Source organism: Acomys minous (genome assembly GCF_964271855.1).
Source record: "Acomys minous genome assembly, chromosome: 6".
Lineage (NCBI taxonomy): Eukaryota > Metazoa > Chordata > Mammalia > Rodentia > Muridae > Acomys > Acomys minous.
Window position 1 is genome coordinate 82,646,630 of NC_140487.1, and position 19,596 is coordinate 82,666,225.

At 43.6% G+C, this 19,596-nt stretch overlaps 1 protein-coding gene across 5 annotated transcripts in view; it reads right to left on the reverse strand.

Annotated features, from left to right (window-relative positions):
- Nucleotides 1-3,329: 3,329 nt before the first annotated feature.
- LOC311599893 (uncharacterized protein C1orf141 homolog) overlaps nt 3,330-19,596 on the reverse strand; it is a 58,912-nt gene continuing 42,645 nt past the window's right edge. For all 5 annotated transcript variants that reach the window (XM_084785986.1, XM_084785985.1, XM_084785987.1 and 2 more), the window contains 4 exons: nt 16,036-16,177; nt 8,000-8,069; nt 6,705-6,864; nt 3,330-4,236 (listed from right to left, as the gene is read on the reverse strand). In XM_084785986.1, coding sequence (XP_084642112.1) covers nt 3,679-4,236; nt 6,705-6,864; nt 8,000-8,069; nt 16,036-16,177 — 930 coding nt within the window. In that variant the 3' untranslated portion in view covers nt 3,330-3,678. The remainder of the gene's footprint in view (nt 4,237-6,704; nt 6,865-7,999; nt 8,070-16,035; nt 16,178-19,596) is intronic.

The following is a 19,596-nucleotide window of genomic DNA, read 5'->3' on the forward strand; positions in this document are numbered from 1 at the left end:
AATAATTTAAAATAAAATAAGCAAATGCATCCATTGATGAGGTATCCAAAGAAAATTCTCTGTGTAGACCTAGTGGTCCCACTTCAAGACCTCCTAGGACACAATGAGATCAGAATTAATTCTATAAAAATGAGTGCTGCTCCCCATGGGAGTGGCTCACAGACCACAGCAGCCAGCTAGTTTACCAGCACAGGCCATACCATCACCCTCAATGCAGGCTGGCCTTGAAGGTTGTGCTTACACCCTAGAATGAGAATAAAAGCCAGGTCTGGCTCTGCCCCTGCAGCTGGTGGTTTAAGGGATGGTAGATTTCAAATGAAGTAGGAAGACAATGAAGCAGAGTTTAAATCCCACCTCCTAGTGCCCAGCTCTCCCAGCTAGGAAGTTGCTTTAACTGAACACATGTATGTTTGGAGTTTTGTTTTTGAGCTAGGATCTTACTCTGTAGCCCAGGCTGGTCTTGAACTCATGATCATCCTTCCTTAGCCTACCAAGGGCTAGCTAGCATTAAAGGAGTACATCAGCACACATGCAAAAATGTTTTTATATTTAGTACCTTTTTCTTTTAAGGGGTGGGGATGTTAAGATGAGTTCTGATGTCTTCTGGACTAGCCTTTTACTCACTGTGTGTAGTGGTTTGAAAGAGAAATGTCCCCTTTAGTCTTGGGCATTTGAACCCTTGGTTCCCCAGTCAATGGCTCTGATTGCGGAGGCTTGAGTGCTGTGGCCTTGTGGGAGGAAGTATGTCATTGAAGGAAGGTTTTGAGAATAAAAAGGCATGGCTGCTTCTATTTTGCTCTCAGCTTAGTGTTTGTGGTGGCTCGCAATCAGTTTCCTGATGCTGCCTCCATGCCCCCCACTTGCTGGCATGGTTTCCTCCATGACAGACTCCTATCCCTCTGAAGCGGAAGCACACATAAACTTTCCGTAAGTTGTTCTTGGTCATTGTCCTGTAAGACCCCCAGCACGGTGGTCTTAACGTGGAGACCCCCACCAAGAACCAGCGAGACCAAGGTTTCGGTTGCAACACGCAAGAGGCTTTATTGCAGGGGGACCGGTACCCGGGCGTCTCAGTCTCTGGAGAGGCTGGCGCGCCGAGAGAGTCTTTCGGGGGCCTTTTATAGGGATTTTAGCGGGAAGCGCGGGTACAGAAGCGAGAAGCATAGTTACAGGGCTCTGATTGGTAAATTTAAATGAGGCGAGGTTATGGCCCGGTTATCAGATGGGCTCTAGGAACAGGGGAGTTTACCCGTTCTCTGGGCCAGGTGGCCGACCATAAATATCTTGTTTGACAAGGACAATTGTTTTTGTTATCTCAGCCTGCTTTTATCTTTCTCCTCTGGGCCCCAGGCCTCATCTTATCCCGGGAACCTATTCTAGTCTTGCCTTGCAAGATAGCGTTACTGCTGTTATGCTTGCTATGGCGGGTGCACAGGGTAGGGGGTCTTACAGTCCTAGTTAGATATGTTGGGTCAACTGTACACAAGCCTGGGCCGTTGGAAGAGAAACTTCAATAGAGAAAATGCCTCCTTTAGATTGGCCCATAGGCAAGTCTGTGAGGTATTTTCTTAATTAATGGTTAATGTGGAAGGGCTCAGACCATAGTGAATGGTGTCATCCCTGGGAAGATGGACCTCAGTTGTAAAGCAGGATGAGCAAGGCATGAGGAGAAAGCCAGGAAGCATGGCGCCTCCATGGTCTCTGCGTCAGATCCTGTCTCTAGGCTTCTGTGAGTGCCCTTCATGGTGGGCTACAACTGTAAGCTGAAATAACTCTTTGTTCCCTTAGTTGTTTTGAACATGTGTTTGTCACAGCAGTAGACACTAGGGTGGCCATGGTGTTTTTTTTACAGCAACAGAAAACTGATATGGTTTTGACCTTATGTCAAGTTTCATTTTTTTTTCCAATACTGATATTGAACCTAGGTCTCATTTGTGCTAGCTATGGGCTCTAGGACTGAGTTATATAGTGTCTTCCTAAAGGATAACACTCACAAGCACCCGTAGGAACTACCAAAACCAACGACTCACTCCCCACCCAACGCCCCACTTCTTTAGCAAGAATAGTGTAGTTGGGGTTAGCATTTAACTTGAGAAAAATGAGTGATTTCTGAGGACATCTTTTTAAAAGTTCTATCATGAGCAAACATAAGGGGGAGTGGAATAGAAGGAGAATTTCATCGACTGCTACAACCGCTCAACATCCTGGGCATTGTAATCCAGAGAGTAACCCTGTCATGACCCCTGCTGATTATGACAATGACTGGGAAAACAATAAACTGAGACTTAGGTACTTTCCCACCCTCATTGCTCTCTGTGCTAAGGCCACATGTCTTTGTCTTATCAGAGAATGGGGAAGAGGGAAGCATCCCACTGTCACCTGTGCTCTTACTAGGTATGTTTTCTCTTCTGACCCAGTGCAGGATTTGTGGCAAACTGGAAAGCAAACAAAATGGCAGAGTGGAGACATTGAGAAATGCCTGGCGGTGTTGGGTGAGGGAGGCGACTTGAGTGTCTTGGTGCTGTAGCAAGGCCACCTCCACCAGGTTCCTGCCCTGCCTGGTTCTACGGCTGAGCCTCCGGCCTCCCACTGCCTGTGATTAGAAGCTTCTAGAATCCAACCTGCTTGTCCTCAGGTTCCAGTTAACACTGGAAGATTCTTTTCTTACTCAGCACTTTTTTTTTAAATTATTGGAAATAATAAGTTGTTACTTATTTTCACATTAAATTCTATGCAGTAAAATTATAAGTTAAATAGTCTTTTGCGGGTTAATCTTGGAATTTTTCACTCTTTTTTTTCCTGTTCTGAGAATTGAGCCAAGGGTTTTGTGCATTCTAGAAAAATGTTGTAGGTCAAACACCTTGCCACTTGCCTTCAAAGACTATTTTTAAGTGAAAAATATGTAGGATCTGAAAGAAATGCATGCAAAATGAACCTGGGAGTAGCTTGCCAATTTCTCTAAGAGTTAAATCTTTGTGCTGTTTGAGTCAAAGAGCAATGAGAAAGAATGTATTTTAGAATACTCAACGTTTCGTAGGATTTGCCAAGGCAATTACTCATTTAGGGTCCTCAGTCACTTAAGTTATTCCACAGCCCAGAAAGAAAGCTACGTGTTGCTTGGGAAACATGATAGTGGAGTTCCAAACAGCTCTAACAGGTTTGTTCAAGCCTTTTTAATCACATACATTGCTCAAGGGACACTGTTTTCCTGGGAGTCTCTAAAATGCTGATCTACAGTGAACTCAGTATTCAGTAAAATAATGGTATATCTGTCTTGATAGTCAATCATGGGACAAGACTGTTGATGCTTTTTTGGCTTCTGACAGGAACTTTCTCATCAATCTACACCATAGTTGGTACTGAATAAAAAATATGCTGCAGCCAACAGGAATGTCTGCTAAGTATAACTGAGATAAGCCATGCATAGGCTAGACAGATGGCCCAACCCTGACAAGCTGGGCTCACAACTGAGAAGTCATGAATTAATGTTGATAATCTTCTAATTCCATCCTTGCGTTAGCTAACAGTGTTGATCAATCTTGAACAGACCGCGGCCCATTGAGTGCTTCATCCATCTGAACATTAATAATCAGGTAAGGATTCCTTCTATGACCTTGGAACTTGGTTCGTCTTCTTCCTAAACATTGCTACATGAATGATTCGTTATCAGTCACTCACTCACCAGGCGAGCAGGTTATCCAGTGGGGTTATGTTGTTCATCTTACGTATCTCGAGGATATTTTTCAGGGGCTTAGAGTTGTACTTGATAGCAAAGGCAGTGAATTTACGGGTGGATTTTGGCTTTGCTTTGTAAAATGTTCTTTGAAATCTGTCTGCCTTAGCACTCTTTTTTTGAGTAGCATCTTTATCAAAGTAACCAGATAATTTTTTGGTTAAGCCAGAAAAAGTTCGGGAAAAATGATAAAGTGTGTTGGGAGGTCTTTTCGATGAAGCCAGACTATCATGTCTCTTCCTTTGTCTCTCCTTTGTACTCCTTTGGGCCTGTTCAGAAGAGATGGCTCGCAAGTCTTTCTGCTGTACCACAGGCTTACTTCTGTGAAGTTTTGAAACAGCCTTGGGGTTATCATATAAAGCTTTGTGCATTTCATAATTCTTTTTTAGAACAACATTCTTTTTTGTATGTGTCATAACATAGGGAATAAACATTTTTGACAGGAGCCACATTTGTACATATGCTGTGTCATGGAAATTTATCAGATTTGTAAGGCTTTGTTCCTGTAGATTAAAGAAAGAAAGAAAGAAAAGACAAAACACTGAGTCATAAGCCTATTGAAGCAAAGCTATATATGTGTTTTAAACATGGAAGTAAATTTGTAAAATATTGTAAATGACTAACAGAGGTACACGGTATCAGCAATAACATTCAAAAACATTTTTTAAAAAGCAGGTGCTCCCTTCTCAAGTGCCAATAGCTTTATTAGACACTAATTTGAAGCCCTGGCCTCCTTAAATCCTTTCCAAAATAAGGTGAGGTATATAGAAATAAGTACACTTTTTTTTTTTTTTTTTTTTTTGGTTTTTCGAGACAGGGTCTCTCTGTGTAGCCTTGGCTGTCCTGGACTCACTTTGTAGACCAGGCTGGCCTCGAACTCACAGCGATCCGCCTACCTCTGCCTCCCAAGTGCTGGGATTAAAGGCGTGTGCCACCACGCCCGGCATAAGTACACTTCTTAACTGCTCAGGGAATTGAGAATGGAGAGAATAGAGTTAGAAAGAAGGAGCACTGTGGGCATTTCTTAGAAGCCCATGCTGTAGAAATAAACACCGCCCCCAAATGGGTTGAGCCAAAGATCGTAAGGGACATTAGTGAATATAAACCCAAATGGCCACATATGGCTATGCTAATTCAAAACATTTGAACTATGTCTATTATTGGGGTGTCTACAATTGTATCTTAGGACTTGCTACAATACTTGGTAAAAATGTTTAATATGTATTTGAATAAAGTAGTCAAAGTACTAGATATAAAAATAGAATATGCTTTATTATAGTAATAACAAACTCTATAAACTTTTTTTAAATTAACACCCCCTATACTTGCATAATTCTTTTTGCAATCCCTAATTCTTTCTCTAGATTAAAATAATAATATTTCCATGTAAACTAGGAAGATATGTACTTTACCAGTATTTGCTTCAAATATTAAGTCAATAAGTGCTATTATGTTCAAAAAATAAATAATAGAGATTCATTTCTGACAGGTTTTGAGGCTGGGAAGTCCAAACTTAAGGGTGGAATGGATTTGGTATCTGGTCTGTCCTTTACAGTTGGCACTGTCTCAGTGGCCTTGTACGACAGAGGATATGAAGGCAAAAACAGCCCCATCCATCCCCTGGAGTCCTTTGCAAGGGTACTGATCCCGTTCCTGAGAGCTGGTGTAATCACCTCATACATGCCTCTCTTCTTGTGACTATTACACTAGCTCTTTCACTGGCAGAAAGGATTGGTTAGGTACCATTACAGGGTGTCTGGACTGTGATGGACCCAAGAGGGTCCAGCTGAGGCAGAGCTTTTCCCATCCATATTAAGCCCTGACCTTTGCTCTGTCTTGGGCCTAGAGCTGCAAAATTTAGCTGAATGAGTGGAGCTCCTGCTGGTTCCTCAGTGTCCTGTGCTACCTAAGCTGGGAGGCCTCTAGGCAATATAAACCAAGACAGAAGCAGAGCGGGAGCCAAGGGTAGAGGGGTTGAATGGGCCCTGGGCAATAAGCCAGGAGTGGTCTTTCTAGGATAAAATCAGAAATTAGATGATGGCACGTGCTCTTAGCATGAGATGTATCCCAATGGCTATGACTCCCCATAAGATGACCAGAAACAGCAACAACATCAACAACAACCGAGTTTTACTATTCTTTGGCGAGAAAAATATTACCAACTTAGCCACAATAGTGGCCTTCACATTAGTTTTGGTTTATCTAACACAATAGGGAACTTAATCCCTGTAAGTCAGTGGTTCTCAAACTTCCTAATGCCGTGACGGTTTAATACAGTTCCTCACATTGTAGTGACCCCCAGCCATAACATGATTTTGTTGCTGCTTCATAACTGTTGTACTGTTATGCATCATAATGTAAATATCTGACATTCGACCCCAAAGGAGTCTAGACCCAGAGGTTGAGAACAGCTGCTCTGAGCCTATGTGCTGTTAGGTAGACACAGACACTGTCTTCACCAGCCTTCCTGGACTTAGGCTCTGCCCATCAGAACACCTATAAGAGTCTGTAGGAGCTGCCATGAAAAGGTAGGGATTGTGGGAAAAACAAAAACAAAAAACAAAAACCCTAGTCTACTTAGGATTGCAGAAGCTATAAAGGTCTTAGAAAGTGTCCCTCCTCCCCAGCATCAAAGTTGTTGACTGTGACCTGAGATGGTAGCATAGACTCAACAAAACACAGTGGGCTGAGTCTTTTTTTTTTTTTTTTTTTTTTTTGGTTTTGGTTTTTTGAGACAAGGTCTCTCTGTGTTAGCCTTGGCTGTCCTGGAGTCACTTTGTAGACCAGGCTGGCCTCGAACTCACAGCAATCCACCTGCCTCTGCCTCCCGAGTGCTGGGATTACAGGCGTGCACCACCACGCCCGGCTTAGTGGGCTGATTCTTAACAGTATAGATTTCAAGTCACATTGTAGCTTTAGCCTTCCCAGAGGCTTGTGGGATTCATTTTTCCTAAATAGTAGTAGAGTTTACCGTGGAATAAAGTGCTGTCCCTGGTGGACCAATGCCAATTGTCTTGATATTTGAGTTTTTGAGTATATCCTCGAAGTGTAGAGGCGTCCTTGCTTGGTCAATTCTGCTTGACTCACTTTCTTTTGTAATGAAAGCATTCCCCTCTGGAGGGGATTTTCTTCTGAAAAAAAAAAAAATGAACAAAGTTTAGTGAACAGTTTATAGTTAGAGAATTTCATCTAATCAGCTCTCTCCCTACACTTCTCTCTGTAGAAGTTACTGCCAACAACCTCATTGATCCAATAGAGATCAATCAGTCTGACAAGGCCATCGTTCCCTGCCTGCTTTGTGGGAGAAGCAGCAGCAGCACAGGTGGGAGCCAGGCAGTTACTTGCTGTTTTTTGAGTGGGGAGCATGCCGTGGAGGCGGAGCAGAGCACCATGGGCAGAGAGGTTTGTGACGCAGTCTGTGCTGGGGCTTTATAACACTGTAGTTACAAGCATGCAACGGGGTGCACAGGCACAAATAGAAAAAGGGTTTTCATCTTGGGTGTCCTTTGGTTTATGTGGGAAGCGGGCTTGTCCTTGCAGGCTTTTGAGGTAACCTGTAGCACAGATTTGGCAAAGAGGAGGCAAACAGTCTCACTCACAGAAGGTAAGGATGGAGGAGATGGTGGAGCCTCAGAAAGCCTGTCCTATCGGTGAGTCCCAAGAGTGGACCCTGACCAACTCAGTGGAGAAGAGAGAAGAGAGAAGAGAGATCAGGAGCCACAGGTAATTAGCAGCCACAGGGTACCCAGGGAGGAACCTCATGACCACCAGTCCTGACAGTGACACACAGAGATCTGGCTCTGATCCTCATCTGGTACCTAGATCTCCGTTTCAAAGCTCATCAAGGCCCTTATTCATGCATACTCTTCAGATAACTGTTTTGGAGAGAACAGACACGCCTAAAGAGCCCATTCATCATCGCTCCAATGCGGAAAATAGGTCTCTTGCTCCATTATGCAGAGATACTGATGAGAAGGACCTTGGTGTCATGCAAAAACAAAAAAACAAAAAACACTTTTTTTTTTAACCTCCTTTGGAAAGTATAAATATATTTGTACCTACTACAAAAACATATTTATATTCTCAGTCTTCGTTTGACTGCACTCAGGATGGGGTACCCACTAGCTGGCCCTCCCCCTTTGATGATACTATGAGAGTCAATGTTAATAAAAAACAGAAATTTCTTCTATATTACACAAGACAGAACTTGTTCTACAGCGTAGTCATTGAACGGTGTAAAATATTAACGCTTTAAAAACAAATTACCCTTTTTTAATAGAATCTTCGGAGTGGTCTGTAGAATACATGAACTTCTTAGCTCTGCTTTCATTTTCATCTGCAATTATAGATTTTTATAAAAGACAAGTGAAATCTTTTTTTTCTGTATGAAATATCTTACAGCTTAAAATATCATAGAAAACTCTGCTACAGTAGCAAACCCACAATAGCTTGTTGGCACATCTTTTTGTCTGTGTGTGTCATGTGAGTGTAGGTGCCCATGGACGCCAGAAATGTGAGAGCCCCTTTGAGCTGGAGTTACAGGTAGTTTGAGCTCTCTGTTGTGGGTGCTGGGAGTCAAAATCAAATTCCATAAGAGCAGTAATTGCTCTTAACCACTGAGCCGTTTTGCCATTCATACTTCTTGAGTGAATAAGGTAGAAGAAGAAAAGACAGATCAAGACTTCCGTGTTCAACAAGGACAGTACAAACATAAAAGTAGCCTTAAGGAGTTTTCATGAACAAAAGGTTTTTGTTTATTTGTTTTGGATCAGGGTCTTATGTGGCCAAAGGTGGTCCTGAATTCCCTATATACTTGAGGCTGGCCTTGAACTTCTCATCATTTGGCTTCTGCTTTCAAGTGGTAGAATCACAGACCTGCACTTACATGCCTAGCTTTACACAGTGGAGGGGGTGGAGCCCAAGGCTTCATGCAGCCTAGGCAAAGGCTTGACTAAGTGAGATCTCTCTCCAGCCTAGCAAAAGGATATCTATTTTATTTTATTTTATTGGTTTTTTTTTCTGAGACAGGGTTTCTGTGTGTAGCCTTGGCTCTCCTAGACTCTCTTTGTAGACCAGGCTGGCTTCGAACTCAGAGCCATCCACCTGCCTCTGCCTCCCGAGTGCTGGGATTAAGGGTGTGCGCCACCACTCCCAGCTGCAAAAGGATATCTTTAAGTTTTTAAATATTTCTACTATATCAAGTCACTGTTAGGCAGTGGGAAGCCTCAGGTAATCCATCATTGTTGGTATGGAAAGAAGTCAGCTAGCAGATGCCACCTGACATGAGGAAGTCTTCCTCACGTCGTCTTCCAGGTGGATCTAGCGGCCACTCTAGAGTTGTCTTGTCTTTTTAAGTGACCCCAGCCACATACTGTCTTAGTTATTGTTCTGTTGCTGTGAAGAGACACCATGACCAAGACACCTCATAAGAGAAAGCCTGTAAGCGTATGTAAATTCAGAGGGCTGCTCCCTTATGAAGGCAGGAAGTACACAGACTTGACTCTGGCACTGCCGCTGAGAGCTTTACACCCTGACTCTCAGGCAGCAGACAGAGAGGCCAGGATTAGTGTGGGCTTTTGAATCTTCAAAACCTACCCCTCAGGGATGCACCAGCTCCAACAAAGCCACACCTCCCAATCTTTTCCAAATAGTTCATCAACTGAGGACTAAGCTCCAGAACACATTAGCCTATGGGGGCTGTTCTCATTCAAACCACGACTTTCCACTCCCCGGCCCCCATAGGCTTATAGCCAGATCCTAATACTTAATGCATCGGGTCCAATTTCAAAAGTCCCCCAAGTCTTTCAGTGTCAAGACTGCTTAAAGTCCAAAATCTCTCCTGAGACCCAACGCATTCTTTTAACTGTGTAACCCCTTGGAACATTAAAATAAAAAGCCGCTCACATACTTCCAGCACACAGTGGCAGAGAATATATATGACCATTCCAAAATGAAGGAAAGAGAGCATAGTGAGAAAACACTGAGCCAAAGAAACAGCAAAATCCAGTGAGGCAGACTCCAAACGCTGCATCTCCATGTCTGATGTCAAAGCCCTCTTCAAATCTCCAACTCCTTCAGCTTTGTTGATGGTAACACAACTCTTTCTCTTGGGCTGGGTCCACACACAGTCTGCAGTTCTCCTTGGGCAGCTCCAACATCTTAGGGTCTCCAACACAAGCCAGGCTTTACCTTCATGCCTTCATGCAATGGCCTTCCAGGCCTCCATGCAGGGACCGTCCTGTCAAACTCCCAGCTTCAGTGGATTTCCTTAACAGTGGAGGAAGATTCCTTAACCCTTGGCTTTTAAGGGCTGAAGCTGCCAAATTCTTCTGCTTGCTGGGACTGAAAGCTGGGCAGCCTTCCCCCACCCACCCAATAGGGTTGACATTTGCATAAACTTTGATTTGTGGATGGTTTCTAGGCCAAGGAAATCCCTCAGGTTTATTCCTTTCACAATTGCAGGATTAGCTGGGTGGTGTCTTGCCCTTTATTCTTTTTTTGAATCAGACCTTTCTTAAAACTTTATCTCCTTGAGCACAGAACTTGGCTCCCACATTACATTTCCTGGAGTTCTTTTTTTCCCCCTCACTCTGTACATTTTGTATTTCTTTTTGCTCAGCTTGCTCCTTTTCACTATGGTCTACTTAAGAGTGCTCACGATTAACCGTGTGATACAGTCAATGCATGGGCTCTCTTCGCACCTCCTCTGTCAGTGCCATTAGACCAAAACTCTTCATTTTAGCCTTCAGCAAATGCTTTGGTCAAGGGCAAATACTAGTCACATTGTTTGCCAAAATTTCAAAGTCTCTAATATTATTATTCCCTTCTGAAAGCTCTTGAGATGGGCTGCCACATATCTCTCAGCACTACTTCTTCCTTGCTCCTTCTAGGATGGCCCATTGAGCCCTGTGTTGCAGAAAATACATATGATGGCTAATAATGTTTATTATTATTATTATTATTATTATTATTTTTTTTTTTTTTAGGTTTTTCGAGACAGGGTTTCTCTCTGTAGCCTTGGCCATCCTGGACTCACTTTGTAGACCAGGCTGGCCTCGAACTCACAGCGATCCTCCTGTCTCTGCCTCCCGAGTGCTGGGAAAGACGTGCGCCACCACCGCCCGGCTATAATGTTTATTATTAAAAGCTCATAATTGTTAACAGAGGTTTTACTTAACCCGCTATCAAACAATAAAAGACCCAGACACCTGTTGTATTTAAATAAGCCTTGTTTCATCTGGGGCTGGGCAGACATTACATCCTAATCTACCTTGTTATCTCTCAGCTCCACATCCCATGCCAGCTGCTTTAGTCATTCCCATCTGGGCTACTTTCCATCTACTATCCCCATAAATACTTGGCACCTGCTCTTAACTGGGCCACTGCTCTCCACGCCGTTCTCAGAGTTCACTCCTCCCCTATCCCTTGGCAGATCTCCTCCTCCTCTCGCTCCCACTCTCTTTCCTTCTGTCCCTCAAAGTCCAAGAACCTTAGCTCTGCTGCCCCTCACTTCTGCCCTGCCCAGGTGTAGGCCTTTTATTCAGCCAATCGGGGATAATATATAAGGCAAGTTAACAAACATCCTTTTGGGATAGTGAGTGTGTGCTCATAAAAGACAGCAAGCTGACCTCAGGAAGCAGAGTAAGTAACAATCTGATACAAAGCACCAGACCATGCAGTTACAGCCCTGCTTAAAGTGTTCAACTTTTTCTAGTCCAGAGTCCCAAAGTCTTCTAGATTCCTCCAAACAGCAGCATGCTCAGGCTTTTCACAGCAATATGGCACTCGCCGGTACCACTCCTGTCTTATTCTATTACTATGAAGAGTTGCCATGACCGAGGCAGCTCTTACCAATGAAATTGTGTAACTGGGGGTTTGCTTACAGTGTCAGAGGGCTAGTTCATAGTGAAAACAGGAAACATACAGACATGGCGCTGGAACAGTAGCTGACAGCCTTACATCCCAGCCCACAGGTAGCAGGGCACCTAATGGGCTTTTGGAACCTTAAAGCCCACCTCCAGTGGCAGACCTCCTCCACACTTTCTGGTCCTTTCCAGATAGTTCGTAACTGGGACTGAGCACGCACATGGCCTGCAGCGGCCACTCTCGTTCACACCGCATCACCTAATATCAGTGAGACATTCTGCTTGTTCTTGTCCCCAGGCAGTTTTATTTCAGTGTATTGCTTTAGACTCTTTTCCATATCCTAGCAAACATCACAATTAATACTATTTGTAGAGTACTCAAGAGTGACAGTAAAATAAAGACGTTTTGGAAAAACAGAAGGGTGAAAAAAGCATCACTTCAAGAATCACTAAAGGTTGTTGGGTTTCAGACTCAGGACAAGGGCTGGGGTATCTATTTAACATATCAAAGCCGACCTGGCCTTCAGGTTCTCCCAGCATCCCTCAGTCCCTATCTGTTACAGGGTATGGCCGGCACACCCCACCCTCTACCTTGAAGTTTTCAGCTGAGGGGCTGTGCTTCCCCACCCCAGAGGTTCTGCCCTATATAATTCAGACATTTGGTCACTAGTGTGCTTCTCTCTCTCTCTCTCTCTCTTCTCCCTCCCTCCTCCCTCCTCCTCCTCCTCCTTTCTCCTCTCTCTCTCTCTCTCTCTCTCTCTCTCTCTCTCCTTCCCTCCCTCCCTCTGCATTTCTCCTTGAGTGTGCATGCTCTCTCTTTCTCTCCCTCTGCTTCCCCCCTCCCCCCCCCCCCATCTCCATGTCTGCATGGTGATTTGCCTGGCTCCGTTCCCCGGAACTAGTGAACCTGCTCAAGAGCTGCCACCAATAAACCTACCTTTATACTTTTAAATCAGCTTCAATTGGTTTATTTCATTGATGGAGAAAACCTATTATCTTGGTGCCAAAACCCAGGAAGACCTGAGCCCCAGGCCTGGTGGGCCAAACCCTTCTTGGCCACATGGGAACGGAGGGGCGGGGGGCTGCTCCTTTCCCTCTATCTTTCTTTCGACCTGACACTTTCGACTTTGGCCTCAGTGAGTATTCATTTCCCAGCCATTGCCTAGAAGTACTGGGTACTTCTTCCGGGCCTATGACCCCAGGATACCCTGCCAAGCTGCAGAAGAGCCAGTGAAAGCCCACTCCAGTACAAACACAGTCTTTGTTCTGGGAAGCTTTGGGATCTAGAGATGTCTGACGCAAGGCTACCCCCATAACTGTACAGTCCCAAGCTACCATGCAGAATGCCATGCACTAAGTCTTCAGGTCTTTAACACATGCTGGGAAAATGGGTACCACTAGGTCTAAAATCAATTCCCAGACATACCTGGGGGGGCCTGCTGAGAAATTTATCCATATTAGGTTTGTTTTGGTTGTCAACTGAGGAAAATAAATGTGAACACAGATGGCTGTGTTCAGGAGCTAATGGTGAATACACACTTTGAGAAGTCAGGTTATATGTCCAATTATTACTGCCTCTTTAAACTAGCATCTGGAGGTGCTGGATAGATGACGTCATGAATATATAGCACCAGCCATGCAAGCTTAAGGACAGTAGTTCAGAAACACTGTCTGTAATTCCATCACTAGGAAGGTGGGGACGGATGCCCAGAGCAAGCTGGCTAGCTGAACCAGCTTTTTGATAAGCTCAGCATTCAACAAAAAGGTCATCGTAATGAGTAAACTGGAGAATGATCAGCGAACACTCCTGACATGAATTTCAGGCTATCAAATGTGTACACACATACACTCACACACACCCCCCCCAAAAAACTAGTCTTTTAAATTTTAAATTAAATTTATTGGTATTTATTGTATTGGTACAAGCACTTTCCTCAGTTGTTTTGACAATTATATTTTGGTATCTTAGATTCCTGCAGTGTTGAGTTTTTTGTTTTCTTTTTAATTTTAAAAAATGTTTATTTTTATGTGTATGGGTATTTTGCCTGCACATATGTCAGTGCATTATGCTCGTGCCTGGTGCCAATGGAGGCCAGAAGAGGGCATAGGATCCCCTGGGACTGACAGACAGTGGTAAGCTGCCATGTGGATGCTGGGAATTGAACCTGGGTCCTTTGGAAGAGCAGCCTGTAGTCTTAACTACTGAGCCATCTCCTTAGTCCCTTAACTTTAATTAAAAACAACAACAACAACAACAACTAATTTTATGTTAGATTTTTGAGACTTTCATACAGCATGTTCTGATCCAACTCACCCCTCCTCTAGCACTTTCCAGATCCGTTCCCCCCCCCCCTCTTTTTGTCGGGGGAACTCATAAAGACCAAGTAGTGCCTCCCAACTATTCTTGGATGTGGTATTCCCTGTGGTCGGCTTATCAGGGTCTACACTCTTAGAGAAAACTGGCCCTCCTTCTCCCAGAAGCATTCAGCTGACAATAGCTACTTGGCCAGAGGCTGAGTTTGGTCTAACTTGGGCTTCCACAGGTCTTGTGCATGCTGTCACAAACACTGTGACGTCACATGTGCAGCTGCCCTCCTGTGTCTAGAAGACACTGTTTCCTTGTAACTGTCTTTGTAACTTTGCTTTCTTAAGGTATAATTTATATGCAGTAAAATGTTCACATCAGCTGGGCGTGGTGGCGCACGCCTTTAATCCCAGCACTCGGGAGGCAGAGGCAGGCGGATCGCTGTGAGTTCGAGGCCAGCCTGGTCTACAAAGTGAGTCCAGGACAGCCAAGGCTAACACAGAGAGACCCTGTCTCGAAAAAAACAAACAAACAAACAAACAAACAAACAAAAAATGTTCACATCTTAAGTATATAGGATGGTGAATTGTGACAACATATTCATTTAAAACTAAACCTCATATCAAGACTCCAAAGATGGACTCTGGGGAGGGGAGGGGGGGGAGGAGTCACCAGACCTCATTATTTGTTCTTCTTCCCAATGTGGCCACACTGGATATATCTTATTTCTCTGTATTTTGGGGGGTAGCCACTCATTCTCTGCATTTTTGGTGGCCACAGATGGACAAGAAAGATCAAAGGATTCCATGTAGCTGTTTGATCCAGAGATTTTTTTCATATATTCCCACATCAACCAGCAGCAGATGTTTTTCACTTCTCTTTGACAAAGCAGAGAAATTGGACTTTTCTTTTAGACTTGACAGAGTTTGTCCTTTAGTAACTTTCTCCCCGCTATCAGTACCCTTAGCATTGCCTTCACTTTAGTTTTGGTTCCACTGAGCTCTCTGAGTCATTTTGATGACTGGTTTTGTTTTTCTGGATTCTTCTGAGCTCTTGTAATTCCATTGGCCTGTTGGGCTACATGCCCCTTGTATGACAGGCATTGTCAACTTGAAAAGCTTTTGAGGCTGGGCTGTGCCATTGGGGTTCTGTTGAACCATTTAAGACAAAGAAACAAGGCCGGGCGTGGTGGCGCACGCCTTTCATCCCAGCACTTGGGAGGCAGAGGCAGGCGGATCGCTGTGAGTTCGAGGCCAGCCTGGTCTACAAAGTAAGTCCAGGGCAGCCAAGGCTACACAGAGAGACCCTGTCTCAAAACACCAAAAAAAAAAAAAAAAAAAAAGACAAAGAAACAAGGGTTCTGAGGAGGTGTCTACCATGGTTTGTGTAATGACAAATAATGTGTTTGGGTATGTAAGATGGCTCCTTGACCTAAGTTTGATACCCAGAATCTACATGATAAAAGGAGAGAATCAAGTACGATGCATGTGCCTACATATACGCATACTCACACAACATAAAAAATAAGTGTAATTAAAATATTTAGGCCAGGCGTGGTGGCGCACGCCTATAATCTCAGCACTCTGGAGGCAGAGGCAGGTAGATCGCTGTGAGTTCGAGGCCAGCCTGGTCTACAAAGCGGGTCCAGGACAGCCAAGGCTACACAGGGAAACCCTGTCTTGAAAACCCAAAAAATAAATAAAAAATAAAATATTTAATTAAGTTTTTACTGTGTTTGTGCTCCCTAGGGAAAATTCTATCTGACCAGTCTTTTGTAAACTTTGATTACTAAACAGTGATGAGGACAGGAAATGGAAACAGGGTTAAGCATATTGGGAACAAGGACCTTGAAAGCAAACAGTTTTAATTCTTGTCTTTGGTCAGAAACAAATGTCTCGGGTTCTGTTCTGGCCAGTAATACCAGACTGGAACTCATAAAATATTTATAAGCAGAAGACTAAAGAATCCAGACTTTGCCTTTTTTTCTCGTAGTAATAGTTACAAAGAAATGACATATAATGTCTGTCCATCCAAATAAGTCTATTCCTTGAACATATATTTTCTTGATGTTTATAATGTAGATTAGATGCTGTTACTTTTAGCTTTTTGATATAAACATATAATTTGTGTACCTGTAAATGGTGGTGAGACTTCTTTCTTACTAGCATTGGATTCATCGGTGACTTTAGGAGACAGGATTAAAGGCTCTGCTGTTTTTTTGCACAGGTGTCTAGAATAAGACCGTAGAAACGGCAAGGGCTTTGCATCTTCTGCCTAAACAGCAGGAAAAATGGAGACCTCTTATCAATTGTTTCTTTGTATCTGTACCATCTCCCCACCCCAAGTCTGGTCTCTTGGATTCCAGGCTGACCACTCGTTTTTTGTTGTTGTTGTTTTGTTTTGTTTTTCAAGATTTATTTATTACATATACAATGTTCTGCTTACATGTACACCTGCACACCAGAAGAAGGCGCCAGATCTCAGTATAGATGGTTGTGAGCCACAATGTGGTTGCTGGGAATTGAACTCAGGACCTTTGGAAGAGCAGACTGTGCTCTTAACCGCTGAGCCAACTTGCCAGCCCCTGACCACTGGTTTTGATCCTCCGGACTCCAGCTCTTTAGTGCTGGGATTTACAGGCCGTGGAGGGGTTCTGCTTACTGGCTTGTTCCCCATGGCTTGCTAAGTCTGCTTTCTTATAAAACCCAGGACCATCAGCCCAGGGATGGCACCACCCAAAATGGGCTGGGCCCTCCCTATCAATCACTAATTAAGAAAATGTGAGTTCCAGGACAGCCAGGGTTACACAGAGAAACCCTGTCTCGAAAAAGAAAGAAAAAAAACAAAACTGCCCTACAGCTGGATCTTATGGAGGCATTTTCTCAATTAACGTTCCTTCCTTTCACATAATTTTAGCTGGTGTCAAGTTAGCATAAGACTAGCCGGCACACAAAGCTACAAACCAGCCGGGCGTGGTGGCCCACGCCTTTAGTCCCAGCACTCGGGAGGCAGAGGCAGGTGGATCACTGTGAGTTCAAGGCCAGCCTGGTCTACAAAGTGAGTCCAGGACAGCCAAGGCTACACATAGAGAGACCCTGTCTCGAAAAACCAAAAAAAAAAAAAAAAAAAAAAAAAAGAAAGCTACAAACCAACAAGCAAACAAACACAACTACAAAACACAGAGAGGCCTGGAATACATGTAACATGACAAGCCCACAGCTGATACTGGAATACATGTAACATGACAAGCCCACAGCTGATACTGGAATACATGTAACATGACAAGCCCACAGCTGATACTGGAATACATGTAACATGACAAGCCCACAGCTGACATTGTACTCTACTCAGTCAGGAATAGTTGAAAACTTTTGCTCTATGCTTATGACGAAGAAAAGGGTCTCCATGTTCACCAGTTTTAGTGAGCACAGGACTAGAAGTCCCAGCCTGGAGAGGGCCACTCTTAGTGGCTCTTGGCCTAAAACATAGGCAATTCCACCTTGCCTGTAGACTCCATTTTCTACACCTCTGTTTGGCACGTAGCAAGCTGAGGGTCAGCCTGGTCTGAGAAGCTGCTTGTTTACCTTATCTCTGCAGCTGCTTTCCTCAGAACCTATCTTCCTGTCCTTGAAGTTTTTACTACTGAGATATATACCAGAACATCCCCATTAGCTCCTAGGAACCCGCTTGCTTATCACCTCTGCAGCTACATTCTCTCAAAGTTTACCCCCTTAGCTTGAAAGTTTTACTACCAGGCTAGAGAGCAGAATAGCTGCCATTAGGTTCCATAGCAACCCTGCCCTTGCCTCTCTGAGACCCTATAAAAACCCTGTGGAAATTTTTCAATAAACGGGGTTTGATCAGAATCCAGACTTACCCTCATTTCTTCGTGTCTCCCTGTCCTGTCTCTTTTTTAGTCCTGCACCCCCTCCTAGGTACCGTTTGAAGACCCCGCGGGCCGGGTCACCAGCCCAGAGCTACCAGGCAATGGAAGGGAACTAAGAGTGTCCCCATTGGAAGGGGGGTAGTCACATTGTTTTTGTGTACACAAAGCCAGATCTTATTTATAGAAAAATGCAAATATTTCAAAAAAAATCCATTAGACTTGGTGAATGAATTCAGCAAAGTAGATGATACAAAATCCACGTACAAAAACTAGCCAGTAAAGCTGAGAGACAAATCAAGAAAGCCATTGTATTTATGATAGTTGTAAAAAGAAAAAGAAAAACCCTAGCAAATTTAATCAAGGAAATGAAAGAAAATACACACACACACACACACACACACACACACACACACACACACAAACACACACACCCTTGACAGGAAAAATATACTATGTACCTGGTTTGGAAATTTTACAAATGTTAAACTGTATATTGAAGAGAAGATAAACATGTTTTTGTATTGATCCCAAGTATGGGATGGGGAACAGACTTGCGAGAGAGCAGGATGTTTTTCCACTTAAAAGTCAAACCACTTCATGGGGGAGCTTGGATATTCCCAGCTGAAAACATCCTAGTAGAGACTATGAGAGAAGATATATAGGCTTGAGAGAGAGGACTTGGGATTGTTTTGGCTGTTCATCCCTGCACTTGAGAGACGCTCCTAGAGAGAACTGCTCCAGGGAAGGCTTCAAGGCTTTGGGCTCCGGCTGAGGCTCTGGGCCTCAGCTGCTGTTCCAGGTTCCAGCAGCAACCTTGGTTGAATTGAGGGTTTGCTGAGGTCCTGCTGACTACACCAGGAGAATCGTTCCTCGGAGCTGATCTCCTTAAGGGGTTTCATTATTGTGTTCTTTAATCTCCTTTTCCTATTGTTTGGGTTAGTCAGGTTGTAAGTGAGATGCGCTCTGTTAGTGAGTGCATAATAAAGTATAGTTGTTAAGAAAATTGAGCTTACAGTACATACTATCCAGAGCAACCTATAGACTGACCTTATTTAGCTTCCAGTCGTGTCCTCCATAGCTATGTTTAAAAACCCCAAAACTTGATAGTATCAGCAAAGTACCCAAACAGCTAAAGAAACCCAAGAGGAAGAGAAAAAGCTGAAAAGAACAAAATACCTAAGTTCAAACATACCACTAATCATGCCATGGCGGCACTTATACAACCCCAGAACTTTGGGGGTTGATGTTTGAGCAAGTTGAGCCTAGATTGGGCTACACAGAGACCATCTGTTTTAAAAATAAAAGAATTAGAGCTATGGTGCAACTCCATACAGAAGGGTGACTCAGTGAGGACCAGGCCTGGGCTCCCTGCCCAGCAACCCAGAAAGGAAGGACTAAGCTCTGTTGTTCTACAGCGCAGCAAGATGCCTGCAGCTCACATTTCCAAATAACTAGCTGAGTGCATTTGGAATGTTTCTCAACATACAGAAGTAAGTCTTGGAGGTGATGGAGGTACTAATTATCCTGATTTGATAATTACACATGGTATGTGTGCATCAAAATATACCTGAATGTAATTATCACGGACCAATTCAGACCTTTTCAGAGAACCAGACCCAAATAGGTTGGTGGATAAGTTCTTTCAAATGTTCATGCAGTTAAACAAAACAAAACAAACAAAAAATAAATTAAAAAAAAAAGCTCATGTCAATTAACTTTAAAAAAACAAAAAGGAAAAAACTTTTCAGTTGTTTAAATGATCTGGCATAATCTTAACATCAAAGCCTGAAAAGAATGTAAAAACCTA